We start from the raw sequence: 19,193 nt of genomic DNA, 5'->3' as shown, positions 1-19,193 counted from the left end.
ATGTTTCACTTGTTTTACAATATTGCAGTGTTACTTTTTGAAATTCTGAGACCTCATCTCTTTGCTTTGCATGCTTTAATGCAGGTTCTTTGAACTATGGGAAGATAATCATGACCTGATGTTTACCTTCTCACAGTAGTCATAAACTCATGCCTCCACATAACTACCAGGGTCTATATAATTTAGGTAATGGGCCTATTTTTTTTGCTAAATTATCTGAGTAAGTGTGTTGGATTCATTCTACAGCATATTCATCAGTTCTAGATTGTGCCACAGAGATGCGATAATACTAAAGGGCTTACTGTGTATGCACCAGACACAGATATAAGCTCTTTACAAACATCATCTCAATCTCCATACCAGATCAAAGGGACCAGCATAACACCCCATTTTACAAGTGAAGAATCTAAAGCTTAGAGAGATCCATGCCCAGGGTTACACAGCCACTAAGTGGCAGAGCCTGGATTTGAACTAGCATTCAATTCCAGATTTAAATACTTGATAACCACATGGTATAGAATTGATTACAGTGTATATTTTCAAATTCAGATAAATTTGCAATATTCAGGGAAGTCTCAACTCTATAAATACTCCCCATAAATCTGGTGTTACACATTCGGTTTCAAATTGTTGCCATCTATGTGACTCTGAATAAATCTCCCAGCTGCCTTGCCCAAGAGCCAGACCTGGCTTCCTGGTAGGCCAGGCCAGCAATCTCAATGAAAGGCAGTACCAAGACCCAGAGCTGTCTCTCTCTTCTGCTGGCTCTGTTACTGAGCTCAGTTTTCTGATGTGAGAAAAAATGGAATTAGAAAATCTACCTCAGGATTATCAGAATTAGATGAAATAATATGTATAAAATAACTAACTCAGTGCCGGATATGTAACAAGCTCCCCAATATGGATTGGTATTGATGTGATGATCATTTTTGCTGTTGAGATTAAAGTCTTCTGAATACATGACAGGTCTATTCTGGATGACCACTAGAGGAGAGAGCACCTCAGTTCTGTAAGCAATCTAACTAGAGGGGCGCCTCAGTGGCTTAGTCAGTTAAGCATCTGGCTCTTGATCTCCATTCAGGTCATGATCTAACGGTTTGTGAATTCAAGCCCCATGGCAGGCTCTGTGCTGATGGCATAGAGCCTGCTTGGGATTCTGTCTCCCTCTCTCTCTGCCCTTCCTCTGTTTGTGCACATGTGCTCTCTCTCTCTCTCACTCTCATTCTCAAAAATGAATAAATAAGCATTAAAAAAAGAAGTCTATCTAGAATTGGTGATATTGTCTTCACTAAGGTTACTGCTGCATGGTACCTTCTTACATATGCAAATATAGCAATTGAAATCTATAATCCCTCATGATTCCCTGTATTTTGAAAGATTGGACTTGATAAAAATGAGCATATTTGAACTATACATTTTCTCCTCTCTTGTCTATAGCCCACTCTTAAGCATTAATGTAAACAGAAATCTGGCAGCAGGAGAGAAAAAAGAACAAAAACAAAATTCACCTCAAATATTGCCCGTATCATACAAGGTGAATAACTCGACCTAATAACCAGAGTTAACTATGTTTTTGAAGTCACTCAGTCTATTTTGCATCATTTTACATACCTTTGTAATTGATTTGATAATTTGATCAAACTTTTCTAAATGCCATACTGGTCCACATTTTTGTGTGTCGTTTTTTTTATTATCCAGACCAACCCCATGTTAATTCTTAACTTGTTCCTATGCAAATGTATCTAAATGTCAGGAGAATAGTGATTCACAAACTGAGCTCTTAAATTGGCTCTTTTCCAGCTTGCTGTGTGGCCTCTGAGAAGTCAGTTAAGACTATTGGTTTGTTATTTTATATACAAAGTGCAGTTTATGATCCTCCATGAAAATTTGCCCAGATTAACTGACTTCCAGTGATTGTTGCAAATCATTTAAAACTGCTCTTTCTCAGGCTCTGCACCTTGGTTGCGTCAGCTTTAAAATGAGCCAACTCTGTAGAAAGTAGCAAATATTTTCCTGGTTTGCATCTTTTGGGAGAGAGGAGCATAGTTACGGCCCGTTCAAGGGAGTTGTCTGACGTGAAGGCTACAGTGAGGAACACATCTGGCACAGAGCAGGACACTAATGCGATATGTGCTCAAGGAAAACAAAAACGGACGAGAGAGTAGCAAAGTCACACCCCCACAGGCTGGCCGTGCCAACCTAAGCAAGGGAAAAACGCTTCAAGGCTTCTGTTTGGATGCACAAACTGAATGGTGATGTAGCACGTATAACCTTTCAGGAGATAATGGTGAGGGCCAGAGCTGAGCCCTGCAAGGCCTGAGATGAAAGGAAAGAAGAACATCTCTGTGGGTGTAATTAAAGAGATGCCTTTAAGCCTGGTCTAGACAACCAGTTGGTTTTCAAGGAACAGGCTTTGTAGTCTCTAAGAATCTGCCAGCAACTTTGGCAAGAATGAAAAAAAATAATGAGGCAGAAACCACGGGATACCCCTTTCCTTTTATTTTTCCTTGCTTTCCCCATTGCTCTTTCCCTTTCTTCTCGTCTCTTGTGATCGCCTCTCTTCCCTTCCTGTTTTCCTCTCTCTTTAGGAAGGAGCCAGGCATTCTCATGAAGGGTATCCTCCTAAACAGAGTTGCTGGCATTCTAGGTCATCAGCAGATGTGGAAATGAATGAGGGAGGTGAACGCATTCTCAAAAATTAAGTACGAGATAGCTTTTTTGTTCTTGGACATCTCTGTCCAAGACTCCACCCAGAAAAGTCCACCCAGACTTTTCCACCCAGAAAAGTCTTGGGTGCTTAGATAGACTCTGCATGTGCCAGGGTGCTGGTGGACGTTCCTTCCCTGTGACAGGCAGGGCATGGTGCTTTGTTTTGTGTTTCAGTTTTTCACTCCCACTATCTTTGAGAGGGCCTGATTGGTAGGGACCAAGCTTTTCCTTGCCTCCATAAGACGGTGCCATCAACATGGCAGTAATGTCATAGTAGTTATTTAGTCACACCTGGTAAGATGTGATGTGGGTTGGCTTTGCCACGGCCTGTGATGATGAAGAACAAAGCAGTGCAAATGCTCTGTCACGGGGAAGGCGATTGCCCCTGCAATTGTAGTGTCTGCAAGTCATTGAGGGGTGGCCAGAGAACAGCCAGGTCCTTGCTGTTCTCACCCAGAGAGAACACATGTGCGGGAAGACATACACTGAATCGCTTACTCAGAGGACGTGAGGAAAAAAATTGCCCAGGGACTTAGCAGTTTACTTTCGTAACTGCTTTAGTCATTATCATCTGGAAATGAGAGTTGTGTGCTGTGAGGGGAAGTGGGTAATCTTTTTCTGCCCATATTAACTGAATTATTCTGTGATCCTGGTCTTGACTCTTTGGGGGCATGATTGTCTCCTCTGTAGGACATAAGGGAGGTCTTTTCAGGCCGAGCAGCAGAGAGAGAACATGAGGGCTGTGAGGGCTCACCTGTAACCAAGGGATTGTCTCAGCAACACAAAACATTTAGAGCCTGTCTGCGGAGTTTGTAAAATCAGGGAGTTTGAGGACAAGGGTAAGCATTTCCGTGTCAACCCAACAAAATGTCCCTCGAAGAACTTTGAAACAGAGATGATGTTTACAGGGAAAGGGTCTTCTGATTTTCTGAGATGGAAACTAGATACAACATTTAAGAATTTCCCCCAGATTGGGATGGCAACTTTGCTTTCACACAAAAGAGTCTGACAGTAGGAAGGGCGCCCACTCAGAAAAGCATATTCAGAAGAAAAAGAAAACATTTCTGAAGGGATGTGTAAGGCAGGCCTGCTGGGGCAGGTTTCCTCTGAAAGAACTCTTTGCAGGTTTTTGTTTTGTTTTGTTTAAATCCTGTAGGAGCTGCCCATCAGGGGCTAGTAGGTCGCTGATGAAATTCCATGCCCCGAGTTCTGTCCTTGTGTGGACCATGCCTGGGACTCAGGGCACCATGTCAAGGCCCAATCTGAGCATGAGATGGATAATGAAAATGCCCACTCATCTCCAGGTTGTTTGTCAGACCTCTGCTGAGCCTCCTTTTACATGGATAATGCACATCCCAGAAGCCAAACTGAATCCGCCTTTGCCGAAGCTCAGTCATTCTCCATGTAACTCCAGCTTGGTTGTTAGCCTGGATGCTTCTACTCAGGGCTACTCTCTTCAGGACCACTTGAAGTTCTAGCAAGACCAAAGAATTAGTTTCCCTCACTGGGTATCAGTATGTGACTAATGCTCCCACAGGAGATCTTCAGGTCCTTATAAGCCTTCAAGGGTATCTAAGATGGTTTCTCTTCTCAGCTGAAAATGCAGAGGGGAGTTACTGCTGGTTTCCCTCCATCCGGGCTAACCAAACCCAAGTTGATGAACTTCATAGTACAAACCTAGAACCTCCTTCTTCTTTTGGCCTGGCTAACCCAGTAGAAAGGAAAACTGGTCTTTCTGCTTGAGCATTTTGTCTTCAACACAGAATCCTTTCCGGTATCTCCATACATGCCCAGAGACCTGACACAATTATCTGCTTTAGAGACACCTGAAATACAAACATCGGAAATACTCCGCCCCTCTCCCTGGGTCATGCCCTGTGCCTGAAGCAAGACTGCCGGGGCCAATTGTTCAGGTTCATCCTGACTGGACCTGCCTGACTGGGAGTGTAGTTTACACATACAAAGCTAACTGCTTCCACAATGGGCCACTTAAGGCCCTAACAGTAATGTGAAAAATCACTCAGATAATCTTGTAGAGCCCCATATTTACTTCTTCAAAAATACTGTAAGAGAGGAATTGGGCACTGAGCTGAGGTTAGTCACCGGGCTGACCTTTCCTTCGTGCAAGGTCTTTGGTAAGGTTGGAGTCAGTAAGATAAGAGCTCACCGTAGAATGGCTGTGGTGTGTGGGACCCCCAAGGCAGCCTGCATCCATTGTTGTGCTACTGAGAAAGGCAAAGCCTGTCATTACAGTATCCATCCCAACCACCTTGCAGTGGACACCCAGCCTTCTCCATGGGAGGAGGGTGGTGTGCCTTGTACTGTGTGTGGTGACAAATGCCTAGCCCAATTGCTTCACCACTGACAACCTTCAGAATGGTCAACAAGCTAGTTTGAAGGACGAGAACCTTTGGACTGCAAGATATTTTGCTTTTGCTCACAAAGCCGTAATTCTAACAAGTGCTAGTTGTGACTTTGGCATCAAAATGCATATAGAATTAATAACAGTCTGCTTGTGGAGGTCACGCCATCAAATTTTGACTATAGGTAAAGTCTAGAAACCATCTGCAGACCCATAAATGTTGAGACCAGTTTTGTTTTTTTTTAATGCAGTATATTCATACTATGGAAAGCTGGACAGCCACACACAAAAAAAGCATGATGTCGATCTTTAAAGGCTAATATGAAATATGTCAAAATATATTAAGTTAAAAGTAAACTTATAGACCAATACATATAGTACAGTTCCTCTTATGTTTAAAAAAATTATCTGGATGTTCATATGTTTGATATGTATAGAAATTTTTCAGAATCTCCAGAAGAAAATGAATGGTCAAAGTGTGGGCCACAGTAAGTACAGAAATTGAGTGTGTTTAGAAATATTTATAGCAATTTGATATTCCACAAGTGTGTGATCTGTTGAACTTAAAATTTTTTTAATGGGTTGGTATTCTGCATACCTTTGGTCCTTTTTTGTAATTGTTCTGGTAATCCATTTTTATGGTATTTTACAAAAGTATCAGTTCGTGAGGATTGAAAATAAGGAAAAATTATTCCTTTACTACAGAACATTTGAGAAGTACTATTCTAGGGGCGCCTGGGTGGCGCAGTCGGTTAAGCGTCCGACTTCAGCCAGGTCACGATCTCGCGGTCCGGGAGTTCGAGCCCCGCGTCGGGCTCTGGGCTGATGGCTCAGAGCCTGGAGCCTGTTTCCGATTCTGTGTCTCCCTCTCTCTCTGCCTCTCCCCCGTTCATGCTCTGTCTCTCTCTGTCCCCAAAATAAATAAACGTTGAAAAAAAAAAAAAAAAAAAATTTTGAGAAGTACTATTCTAGGAACATAAGCAAAGAATCCTATAAACACTTTTGCTTCACATTTTCCATCCTTATGTATTGTTTGAATGTTTTACCGTGGATATGTGTTACTTTTATGATTAAACATTTGAAAATGTTTAAACTTGGTTGTAAGAAATTATACCAGGCTAATGGTTTTAGCTAGCATATCCTTCCTTGACCCATTTGTTCTAAAGCCTCAATCACAGCGCCTCTTGTGCCTTCATCATGCTGAGAATAGCCCAAGCTTCAAAAATAAGCATTTCTTTGGGAGGAAGGCCAAAGGGTGCCAAGAGAAATGGGCAGGCAGTGACCAGTTGAGAAAGACTGCTCGTATCCTGCAAAAAAAGTTTTCCACATCCTTGAACGCAGCTGGAATAAGATCCTCTCTCACAGATGAGTGTACTAGGCTCATGTCTCATTAAAATCTCCTCACTGGATTACAGATCCCAAATCCTCTGGGGAGCCTTGTGAACCACGTAATGTTTCTCACTTTGCATCTTCAATTATGCAACTTTGATTTAGCTGACAGATGTGAAGCAGTGTGCATAGCCAGGCAATCCCCTGGTGGCCACACATGTGCGGAGGGAAGCACAGAGCACCGTCTTCCAGCTCCATCTGGCACAAACTTCCAATCACTCAGAACCTTTCTTCTCCATCCACCTTCCCTCGGCCCGCACCCTCCCCTCCTCCACCCAAGCCCTGGCAAGGATTGGATGGACACACCTACTTTTACTCTTCCCTTTGGAGGGACTCCCAAGGCAAATGGGAGTAGTGTGCCAATGTGAGAGACCACCTCTTTTATTATGGGATGGCACCACCCCAGCATTCCATCAAGCTTTTCAGTATAGAAATCAGGCCAAATTCTGGCTCTATCCCAAGCTATGACTGCCAGGACCATATAGAGAAACATCTGGCTGGATGGTTGGAAGCGCTTGGCTCAGCTGTCCAGGAAATCCACTTTCAGTCCTGAATCCCAGGCTCTCATTTGCAGTCCTGGTAGAAATGCCAGTCCTCTACACAGAATCCGCTCAGCCTCGAGGAGGAGAGAGACAGCTCTGAGCTCATCACCAGCAACATCAGCTGGTGGCTCTGTAGAACAGATAAATGTTGCCAAGACCCATGTGGGATCAATGACCACCACCACAGGGCACTGACAGAGATGGAGGGGGAAGAACCACCATGTGTGCAAGTGTGCTTATGTGTGTGCACACATTAGTGGTTCATGGGATTGTTCTATGTGCAAAATGCCCACTTTGTGAATACCGTGTTGGTCTTTCACGGTGGGTGGTAATGCAGATTTTTCTTAGGTATCACATTGTTGCTTTCTTCAATGAATAAAGAACCTCTATACCTATGGCCGGATGAAAACTGTTTGGTGTCCAGTTTTTCTAAACTGTGGTCAAATAACAGATTTCCCCCTTTCATTATTATTTAATATAAATGGGGGTATGATTTGGACCACAATTGTCAAGGGTTAAGACTAAATGTAAATTAAAAGTTCTGATTACTGAGTGTGTATTGTTTTCTTTTTTAAATTCCATTTCCTCACTCCTTAGTACACCTGAAAAACATATACTTATTCCTTCTTTGCCACGCATTCTGTTATTGCTGGTAAAAAATTTTTGTCTATGAGAATTCCTGAATTCTGTAGCAAGGCATAAAAAGACAAGAGGGTGAAGTAATAATGTCTTTGATATTAAATTTGGTTTTTCCTTATAATAATAGTTTTCTCCCTTTTTTTCCTCTTGGGCATTATCTTTCTCTCACTTTATATTATTCTGGAAATTATTTTAAATGCCTGCAGTGTGTATGCTATGCGGTGTGGGGCTGTGGATAGACCACAAGCTTCAAGATCAGAGACAACTGGGCTTCAGTCCCATCCCAATTACTGCTTAACTATGTCGATATGGATAAGTTATATAGGCTCTAAGAGTCTTTGTTCCCACATCTGTAAATAAAGATGAAATAAGATTATGTATGTTAAGCAACCCTCATTAAATCTTCTTTCCCTCCCCTGTAATGTACTTGGAGCATATTTACCCCCACCCATCCTCTTCCCTTCCATCATAGCCTTAAAGAAGTAGAAGAGTCATAGGTTTACAGCAGCAGATTGTATATAGTTGCATGTGTGTTACACGTACACACAACAGAATAGTGTAAATGAAATAAAGCTAAATTGGCCTTGAGGCACAAGAATAGAAGTATAACATTTAGAAGAAAAAGGCAGTGGTCTTGCTCTACTGTGCCCAAATCAGCACATACTAAGTGTGGATTTTGGTCCAGGGACTCCAAGGCCAAATGATGAGAGATTGAGGCCCTGTCATATGAAGAGCTGAGGTGTTTAACTTATAGAGGAGAGGCATCAGGGTGCTCAGTAACCATCTTCAAATATTTTTCAGTTCCTTAAAGGGGACTGGAATTAGACTTATTCTGTACTTCCTGGTGTATTAGCCTGGTTCTCCAGAGAAACAGAAAGAATAGGATACATACATACACACATACATATCTAATAAAGAATGGGCTCATGAGATTAAGAAGGCTGGCAAATGCAAAATCTGCAGAGCCACTGTCTCACCTCAGGTCCAAAATCTGGAACCAGGAAGAACTGATGTTCCAGTTCAAAGGCCATCAGACAGGAGAATTCTACTGGGGGAAGGTCACCCTTTAGTTCAATTCAGACCTGCAACTGATTGGATAATGCCCACAAACATTATGAAGGGCAGTGTGCTTTACATGGTCTTCTGATTTAAATGTTGATATCATCCAAAAACATCCCCACAGCAACACCCCGAATAATGTTTAACCAAATTCATGTCCCAGTCAAGTTGACTCATAAAATTAACCATCACACCTAGTGAGTAGAATCAAGCAAAAGTCACCTGAAAACAGAACTAGGCTCAAGGCAGGAGGGTCTCTTTCTTCAACGGCGAAGTTATCCAGTCAGAGGGGCACTCGGAAAGGATGTGGGCGGTCTCAGCATATAGGCGCCTGAGCAGAAGCAGGGTGATGTCATGGCAGGGACATTGTAAAGAGAAATCAAGCTTCAGAAGAGAGGACTAAGGACCTTAAATGGCCCTTCTTAGTCCAAAGATGTTGTGGATCTATAATTCTATATTTAATATAGGCTTTGCTTCTGGTTGGTCTTACCAAATGATTTGGTTTTAAATCTTCAATACAGTAAGCAACTACTATGCATTAAGTTCCCTGTAGGAAAAAGAATGAATCTGAAGTGCATGAACTAATTTTAAAATTAGTGTTTAGAACATCCCAAGAGACTACCTTGGAAATCATGGTTCCTCCATCCTCCTTATGTAAAGAACAAAGCTAAAGCTTATAAACTATTGCCTTGGATTCTCCCTTGTAATTTTTTCCTAAAGCTCTCCATTTCTAAGTTTTCTTTCCCATTCCAATAGATTGTGCCTCTTTTAAACACAAGTCCTTGGCTCAGCATGTATCTTTCCGCTGAGGCCTTCTCTGGCTATCCAATCAGAATTAGTAGCCTCCTCCCATCCCTCATAACAACCAGTTACCCTCTGCTTAAGTTTCTTTGTAACTTTGCACTCTTTGGCATAATTTTTTGTATTGTGGCAAAATAGACACAACATAAAATTCACCACTTTAACCATGTTTTAGTGTATCGTTCAGTGGCATTCAGTATATTCACATTGTTGTGCAATCATCTCCACCATCCGTCTCCGGAACTCTTCCCATGTTGCAAAAATGAAACTCCATACTCGTTAAATACTAACTCCCCATGCCCCCTCCCACAGCCCCTGACAGTCACCCTTCTACTTTCTGTCTCTATGCATTTTATTACTCTAAGTATCTCATATAAGTAGAATCATATAATATTTGTCCTTTTGCTCCTGGTTTACTTCACTTAGCACAATAATGTCTTCAAGATTTATCCATGTTGTCACATGTGTCATAATTTCCTTCCTTTTTAAGACGGAATAACATTTCTTTGTGCATATGTACCACATTTTGTTTATCCATTTATCTGTTGATAGATATTTGGGTTATTTTCTCCTTTGGGCTATTTTGAATAATGCTGCTATGAACACTGGTGTACCAATATCTGCTTTCAATTCTTTGGGGTATATATCCAGAGGTGGAATTGCTAGATCATATAGCAGATCTATGTTTAGTTTTTTGAGGAGCCGCCATACTGTTTTCCATAGAAGCTGCATTATTTTACATTCCCATCAGCAGTGCACAAGGATTCCACCTACTCCACATCCTCCCTAACACTTGTTGTTTTGGCTTTGGTTTTTTGGTTTTTTTTTTTAAGTTTATTCATTTATTTTTGAGAGAGAGCAAGATTGTGCACAGGTGCATGAGTGGGGGAAGGGCAGAGACAGAGGGAGAGAGAGAATCCCAACCAGGCTCTACGCTGTCAGCACAGAGCCTCACATGGTGCTTGATCTCACAAACCATGAGATCATGACCTGAGCCGAGAGTCAGATACGTCACCAACTGAGCCACCCAGGCGCCTCTAGGCTATTGGGTTTTTTTGATAATAACCATCCTCATAGGTGTGAAGTGGCATCTCAACATTTTTAATTTGCATTTCCCTAATGATTAGTAATACTGACCTGACATCATTTTATTCATTTATTTGATGCCTGTTCATTGTCTGGCTCCCCAAACAGGGGATAGGCTCTGTGACTAGGGGAAATACATCTGACCTGTTCATTGTCTTATCTCTAACCCAGAGAGCCATGACTGGCACATAGCAGACATCAATCAGTTGTTGAATGAATGAATGAATGAGTTTACTGGAGAGAAAAATTCAAAGTCCAAATATGGAATCCGAATTAATCTTCAGGCACTCAATTTTTTTTTTTTTTTTTTTGCCTGGGGTAATAAATAAATATAACCTTTCCACTACTTAGTGTTCTTGGAAAACGAGAGAAAAATATACTTGGGCCTTTCCTGCCTCATAGACATACTACATAGATTCATAAAATATTGTGGCCTGGGGCACCTGGGTGACTCAGTCAGTTGAGTGTCCAACTTCAGCTCAGGTCATGATCTCACTGTTTGTGAGTTCAAGTCCCGTGTCGGACTCTGTGCTGACAGTTTGGATCCTGGAGCCTGCTTCAGATTCTGTGTCTCCCTTCCTGTCTACCCCTCCCCTGCTCATGTTCTGCCTCTCAAAAATAAAAATTAACAAAAAACTTTTTTTTAAATATTGTGATTAAAAAATTTTGTAAAAAGGTGGGGGCCTGGGTGGCTCAGTCAGTTGAGTGTCCAACTTTGGCTTAGGTCATGATCTCATAGTTCATGGGTTCAATCCCCACATTGGGCTCTGTGCTGACAGCTCAGGGCCTGGGGCCTGCTTCAGAGTCTTTGTGTCTCCGTCTTCATCCTTCCCTCGTTCACATTCTGCCTCTTTCTCTCAAAAATAAGTAAACATCAAAAACTTTTTAAAAATAAATTAATTAAGTAAAATAAAATATTGTAGCTGGATCATTCTAGCTTGCAGATGTAATAATTAACAAAATTGTAGCATGTTTGCTATTTCAATGTCCAAATTGCATGTATTGTTGGTAATTAGTACCAGACATATAGTAGGTGCTCAATAAATACTTGCTGATAAATAAGTGAATGGTCCTGAAAATGGTAACTCATTGGTAACTAAAGATAAAGACTGTATGTGAGGGACTTGAAACTCCTTAGGACATAGCCCCAGAGAGTAGCGTTGGTGGGAAGTATAAACACCAAGATGAATGGGTAATTCATAGGTCTTTTTTCTTCAAATAAGTAATCAATTTGGAAGCCAAATCTGTAACCACACTCCCCGTGCAATGTTGCTTCTCTAAAAATCGATCACCTGCAGAACCCCGGAGAAGCACGAGTGCTTTTTTGGTTCATTCCATAGAGCAGAAGGAAAGTGTTTTCCTACATTCTGCAGCTCAAACAGCCATAGGTGTGGTCCTGCTCTGCTTGCTTTAGAGCAGGGGCTGCTTCCTGCTGTACCTGTTCTGCAAAGTGCACGACTGTTAGCAGAATGAGAGAAAAGTACCCTCATTTAAATTCTGTTCTAGTGTTTAAACAGTGAAAGTGTGCTTTCTGCTAACCACGATTTCTGCTAGTCTTAATAGACAGAGGTGGAATGAAATATTAATTTCTTTTGAAAAGATGTGGGCAAGCTAATAATCTGTTTCTGTTGTGTCTCAGTGTTGTTCCTAAATAAACTGAGGAGCAAACCAAGAAGTAGCCTTCAGCCGAGCCGAGCAACCAGTGGGTATTGGGGGATGCGACCTGATATTCTATTCAGCAGTAACTGATTATAAGAATCTGTATAGCTTCCTGGTCTCAAAGGCCAGAGATGGTCATGTCAGAGGCATGGAGCACACTTGTAATTAGCAGTTTTTCACTGAAAAAAAAAGCGAGTACACTAGACTAGAAAATGGAAGAAAGCGAGGACGATTTTATGAAATTTCTAGAGAATTACCCAATCAAATGGTACTGAGTACTCTGGCCTGATTCCTAACAGATAGACATCTAGGTAAGAGCAGCCCTAAGTCATTAACTTGATAAAGAAGGTTTGGGGTTTTTTTCCCCCTGTTTTTCAATGCATAGTTCCTGGACCTTCTGCATGAGAATTAGTGGCAGTAATAAAAATGCATGTTATTGAACATCCACTCAGACCTACCAAATCCAAATGTCTGGAGGTAAGGCACCAGGATTCTGTTTTTTAGGAAGGGGGAAAATACCTCTCTCAAAATCCCCCTCAAGTTGCATTGGTTAGAATTAAGTTGCTACTCACATCTCATGCAATTACAGACTAGGAGAATAAGACCAGGTGATTCAATCAGTCGTGCCAGGGCTGGTGAAGAGTTCTACTTCCCTGAGCACATGACCTTAAGGGTGTGAACACTAGAATTAGGTTCTGACAGCATAGAGAATGATGGAGCCTATTGGGTAGGTAGAAATGAAGTTTGCAACCATGATTTGGTAGCTGATGAGGCATAATAACTCACATGAAGCCTTGCTCTCTTCAGCTGCCATTTCCTAAATTCTGCTCATATTCTATAGATCAAGTGCCCAAAATTTTCCTCATTGATAGCCATTTTGGTAAAGTCTAGGCAGTTCCAAAGAAACCAGGAAGAATAGACATTTGGTAGGAAAGTGAAAGAGATTGATCTTGGAATAGTTCAAAATACCAGATACAAGCTTCTATTCATAACACTGCCAGACTGAGTCAGTGGGAATACAATGCATTTGTTCTTTAGTTCAACAAATATTTACTGAGCACCTATTATATGTCAGATCCTATATTTAGCCCCAGGGGTATGTAAGCAAATAAAATAAACAAAAGCCCCTGCCCTTTCCTCATGAAGGTTACATCCTAGTGAGAGCAACTGAGAATAAATAAAGCAAGCAGATAAACCATAAAGCATGTTTGAAGGGGATAGCTTTATCAAGAAAAAGAAAGCACGCAGAAAGGATAGGCAGTGTTCAAGTGAAGTTGTTGTGATTCTAAAGAGAAGAGAAGTAAGATCAAGCTTCACTGAGAAGGTAATTTGGTACAGAATTTAAGAAGATGAGTAGTGAGCCATGGTGATATGTAGGGAAAGGATCCAGACAAGATGCATCAACTACAAAGGTCCTGTAGTAGAAGTGTGCCTGATCCAAGGAACAAAGCAGGTCAGTGGGGCTGGAGGTGAGTGAATCAAGGATGAAGTGGAATGCATAATGCAGTATGGTAGAAGCAGATTGCCTGGGGCCTTTGAAGGGACTTTGGTTTTGCTCTGAGGGAGATGGAAGGACATTGGAAAGCTGGGAACAGAGGAGTGATGCGATCTACCTTCTATTTTAATAGGATTATTCTGTTACTGCTTTGAGAATAGAGTATAGGGAAACTAGTTAGGAGACTATCATTATGGCTCGAGTGAGATATGATCAGGGCTTGCACTGGAAAAATAGAGATGAATAAGAGTAAGCAAGAACTCAAGTATAGGCTTTCAAAGTTTCTGACCTGAGTGACTGGAAAGAGTTGCTATTGTTGACTGATCTGGAGAATATTGTGGATGGAGCAAGTGTGTGAGGAAGAATCAGGAATTCATGTTGAATGTGATAATTTTGACATCCCATTTAGATATCCAAGTGGAGATGTTGAGCAGGTGACTAGATGAATGCAGATGTATGACTGTTATCTACATAGGGGTGATAATTAAATGAATAGGACTGGATGAAATCACCAGGAAGAGGTAGACAAGGTCCAGAAACTAAGTCCTAGGATTGTCTTCTGCATTGTTTTTGAAAATGTCTTGAGTTCTGTGTAACTTATCCAACTCTAGTTTCCTAGGACATTGATTGCGGGAGTTAGGAAAAAGTTAACTCTTAATGACCCACTGGCAATAATGTAATATGAAGGAAAATTTTTTCAAAGTTACTGGGAGACTGTGCACATCCATAAGTTCGTAAAGTACATATGGACTTTTACTTATTACATGCAGAAAGCTCAGTGACTGTGCATTTAACTTGTGTTTTCATAAGTTAAATAAGAATTCGGGCACTTAAAAAACTGGTGTAAGTGGGTGGGCACCTGAATGGCTCAGTCGGTTAAGCGTCTGACTCTTGATTTTGGCTCAGGTTACGATCTCACGATTCGTGGGATTGAGCCCCATGTGGGGCTCTGCACTCATAGCACAGAGCCTGCTTGGGATTCTCTCTCTCCCTCCATGTCTCCCTGCCCCTCCCCCATGCACCCATGCGTGCACGCACGTACACACACACACACACACACACACACACACACACACTGTCTCTTTCTCTCCCTCGAAATAAATAAATAAACAAAAAAAAACTGGTGTAAGGGACTACACCAAAGGGGACTATGAACCCTGGCTCAGCTGTTCCCCCTCTTAAAAACAAGCATTTTAGTCTCTCCCAGAAACCAAGCAGAGACTGGTTTCTGCACAATAAAGACATAGTCACCGAAGGAGCCCCAGAGCAGAGGTAGAATGACATTTCCCAGTGGACTTCACTCTGGATCTCAAGCTAAGAACATGGAGTCAAGCATAGTGCTCGGAAGCAGAGGAGTCAAGTAGACTTGGGTTCTTATCCCAACTCCTCCACTTACCAGCTGTTTGGCTAGTAGGAAAGTTGCTACTGTCTCTCTCTATGGCCTTGTCTATGAAATGGAAACAGTAGAATCTATTTCATGTAAAAATTGAATGAGATAATAATTATAAAGCATTTAGCATAATGATTGCTATTTTTGTTTCTAAAATTTCCCTCAGTAGTCTCAATTCCATTAGAATTCCAAGCTGTTATAATACTATTCCTTTGGAGCCTAGAGTATTGAAATGAAGATGTGTTCAATCAGATTGTAATTTGTAACCTACCAAATGCTCTGGTCCAAGGCTTTGTTCTCCAGGGTTGAGATTTATTGAGTTGCATTTAACTCCAATACCACTAGGGGGCACCTCAACAAATTAATTTTGGAGCCTACTGTAATAACTGGCAGCCATGAGTTAATGAATTTCTAAATGTGACTTATGCTCTGGGAGTAGCCTGCTCAGCGCACTTAGTGCACAACACCTTTGGTCTCAAACATGCATAAATTGATTGTAGCAGAATTCCACATCAGGGTGTGAATTCCTAAAGTACTGAGTCATATACTTAGGTAAGATTCTATTTGTGAAGGACATCTCTGAATTCTGAGGCTTTCTGCCCCAGCTGTGGTCATACATAGCCCTGCTCGGTCAAGCTATTAAATCAGTCTACTTATTACAACCAGGTACCAACTCATTTTCATAAGCACTTGTAAAGAGAGCTGACATTAAAAAAAAAAAATCTCTATTCTGGCAGTAGTGCTTTGGAATTAATTTGCTCACCTTTTGTGCCAATGGATTTTTGTGCTGGGTAAGCAGCTAACACATGGTTGAGCCAAAATTCAAACCCACGGAGTGTGGCTCCAGAGCCCACACTCCTGCCCGCTATGTCATATTGCTTTACTGACAGGTAGCATCAAATTAATGCTAAATACCAGAGGGTGGTGATAAAGAGCAGGAGTGGCCATTGTCAAGCAATTTATAACCTGGATTAAATATGGTAATCATGTGAATAATGCATACTCTATTTAGTTAAAAATATACAAGCAATTCAGACTATTAATATGGATCATGTTTGGGTCTTGTCTGTGTACATAGATCTACATAAGTACATGTATAGGTAGATAGATAGATAGATAGATATAGATATAGATATAGATATAGATATATGCTTAAGTATATATAGTTCTTATTTGGATATAGTTATATTCAATGTATGTTACCTGAGTGTTACTGTGTGCCAAGCACATGATGAAATATTAAAGGCAACATCTTGGTCATGCCTGGTCAACAACAGGCAATTGTCTACCATCTCAAAGACTTCTTGGAGAAAATTAAGGTCTTGGGACACCTGGATGGCTCAGTCGGTTGGGTGTCCGACTTCAGCTCAGGTCATGATCTCACGGTTCGTGGGTTTGAGCTCCACATCTGGCCCTGTGCTGACCGCTCAGAGCCTGGAGCCTGCTTCAGATTCTGTGTCTCCATCTCTCTCTCTCCCCCTCCCCCACTCATGCTCTGTCTCTCTGTCTCTCAAAAATAAATAAACATTTTAAAAAAAATTTTTTTAAGAAAATTGAGGTCTTAAGTAATTTGGGGACAATGGGACTACTGTATCAACAGTTGACCCTAGAATAATGTGTTTAGCCTAGTACATGGAATAGAGCATATTGAATGAATGAGTGAATGAATAAATGAATGATGGTTACTTCGTGAATGGGAAGGACAGAAATTAGAAACAGAGGAGGTAAAAGAAAAATGGGGTCGGTAAGAGGATGCAGGTAAGTAGGATGAAGCAAAGAATTCCCAAATTCCCTCAGAGGGCCGTATTTAGCAGAGAGCTGGCTGGTGAGGAACTTTTGACTCCACAATTAGGACTTCTTTCCTGGCTTTCAGTCCCAGCCCAAGAAATAGTGTTGTTTCAGTTGGTTTTGGGGGTTTTGTCTGTCTGTCTGTTTATTTATTGTCCTTTTCTTCATAGTTGCCATCCACATGAGTGAAAGACTGCCCCTAAATGATTCTTACTTCCTAATGGAAATGTGTTCATCTTTTAAAGCCAGGTAATCTGCTGTCGCTGAAAATTAATACACTTTTTGCATAGTCGGTTCTAAGTAAGTCTGTTCACTTACAGGTTGATGGGGCGATTAATGCCACACTCTCCCCCTGTTATTTACTTCAGTCACTTCTCAAATATCTTTTCTGCTTTTTTTTTCCTTAGCGTTTTCCATCAGGGTTCTGGTTCTTATATCACGCTAATGCCTTCCTTGGGCTGAGCTGTACAGCATGTTTAGTGCATCGAGCACCCAGCCAACTTTCCAGGGAATCGAGCCATAGATGTACCTCCTAAATGATACTGACAGCTAAGCTAATTTTCTGTATCTTAGAAAATCAAAGTTGTAGTTTATTTTAGACATATCAACAAAGTTTAATTGTCGTGGTAAAATCATACTAAAAGTTCGGTTAAAAACGGGTGTTCGGGAAAACTTTAAAGGATTCCTCCATACAGCATATAATGAAAGTGGCATGGTTTGGGGTAACAAATATATCCAAGGACCATATGCAGAAACTTAATTCAATTAATTCTCAGTAATGAAAACTAATAACTGTGTTGTTTGTGCATGAAGACCTGATAGGAGTTGAAGCAGGGAAAACTTTTGTTGGTTTTTCACTACAATGTTAGCTAAAACCTTTGTCATGTTGCACTTCCTTGAAGTTCAGTTGCTGGTTTGAAAAGCAAGCTTAGTCTTTTTTTAAGCTGTTTTTCCTCTCCTTTAAAGGACCCATAGTTTTCCCCCTCTCCTTTGCTACATTAAAATGGCCCCAAGATGCATGCAATTTTGTGAACTTCAGATTGCAGATTCTACATAATTCCAATAACAGAGCCATGAAGCTCCACTCTTTCATTTGGAATCTGTGAACCACTGAGACTTGTGGAGTATAAATGACGTCAGAATATTGCCCTAAAGGTGTAGTGTCAGGGCCAGAATTCTGCCCTGGGATGTGCGACCCGTCAAGCAGTAGAAGCCCCTCAAGTCACAACGCAGAGCTGAGTGCCACCCTCATTGTTTTAATTACAGGGCTACAGCATGTGGGTAAGAAACTTGGATTTGACAAGAGTAGAAGAAAGAGGATATTGTATGCCTTCAATCAGCTTTGTATTAGGAGATCCTTAAAGGGAAAATTATGTGAAAGAAAGGAGGAAGAAAACAAACTAGCAGGATCCCTATTTCAATGTAATTTGGAGAAAATGACTGATTTGGGTTGGTCATGCTGCCAGAACAGATGACTCAAGGCTTCCAAACAAGAAATGGAAATCAGGAGGATGCCTGAAGCCTGAAAGAAGAACAAATTGTGAAGATATGATTGACTGTAAAGCTTCAAAATCAACTGTACCAAAGATGAGCTTGGATCATTGCCCAGAACAGAACTGAATGGTGATGTTCATTTAAGTTCTGACTGTTGAAACAAAATAAAATGTAGTAATTGTGCTCTGTTAGGTACACAGACGTGTTAATGCTTTCCAATTTCCCCAACTGGGGATCTGGTGTCACTTTCCCTGTCGTTCCTATTTCATGCTTCACCGGTGACTATTATTGCTGCTCTGGACACTTGGTGAATGCCAGGTTTTTGGCAAAGAACTGGGATCCAGGTGAAAGCATCCTTCTCATGCCGCGTGTGAGTGTGCTGCAGGTGGCTTTGAAAATGGCTTTAGAGCTTGGAAATCATTTCCAATTGGCCTGTTCAGGCTTGGGTGATGTGCACCTCGATCCTGGCCTTCAGTGTTCTGGTTGCTGGACGTTGGTTGTGAGTCTCAGCAATTTGGACCCCAAAGCACTTTGTCTCTGACAACCAGGAAACGCCTCCGTTTCCATGGGCAGCAGATTCATCGATCTTTTCCTCTCTTAGGCAGGAAGACATTTTATTCACGGTCTTCTTATACTCTTTTTTCTCAGTAATCTGTCAGTTGGGTTTTAGGATAGCCTTTCTGAAGGACAATGGGACTTAACTCCCTCTAATGGTCAGTTTTGAAGCAGCTACATACCTCCATTTCTCCTTGGAAGCTACAAAGAAGAAAAGATCCCATG

The 19,193-nt window shown here is 41.3% G+C and overlaps 1 protein-coding gene across 6 annotated transcripts in view; it reads left to right on the top strand.

Moving 5' to 3' along the window:
* SLC25A21 (solute carrier family 25 member 21) overlaps positions 1 to 19,193 on the top strand; it is a 486,715-nt gene that overhangs the window by 400,328 nt on the left and 67,194 nt on the right. Inside the window, exon 3 of one of the 6 annotated variants that reach the window (XM_047863360.1) lies at positions 17,090 to 17,168. The exons of the other annotated variants lie outside the window; for them this stretch is intronic. Within the exon in view, the coding sequence (XP_047719316.1) occupies positions 17,101 to 17,168 (68 nt within the window). The 5' untranslated portion in view covers positions 17,090 to 17,100. The remainder of the gene's footprint in view (positions 1 to 17,089; positions 17,169 to 19,193) is intronic. 6 annotated transcript variants of the gene reach the window in all.

The sequence above is a fragment of the Prionailurus viverrinus genome, chromosome B3 (genome assembly GCF_022837055.1).
Source record: "Prionailurus viverrinus isolate Anna chromosome B3, UM_Priviv_1.0, whole genome shotgun sequence".
Classification (NCBI taxonomy): domain Eukaryota; kingdom Metazoa; phylum Chordata; class Mammalia; order Carnivora; family Felidae; genus Prionailurus; species Prionailurus viverrinus.
Note: the sequence above shows the minus strand (reverse complement) of the source record. Positions and strands in the feature narration are given on the sequence as shown.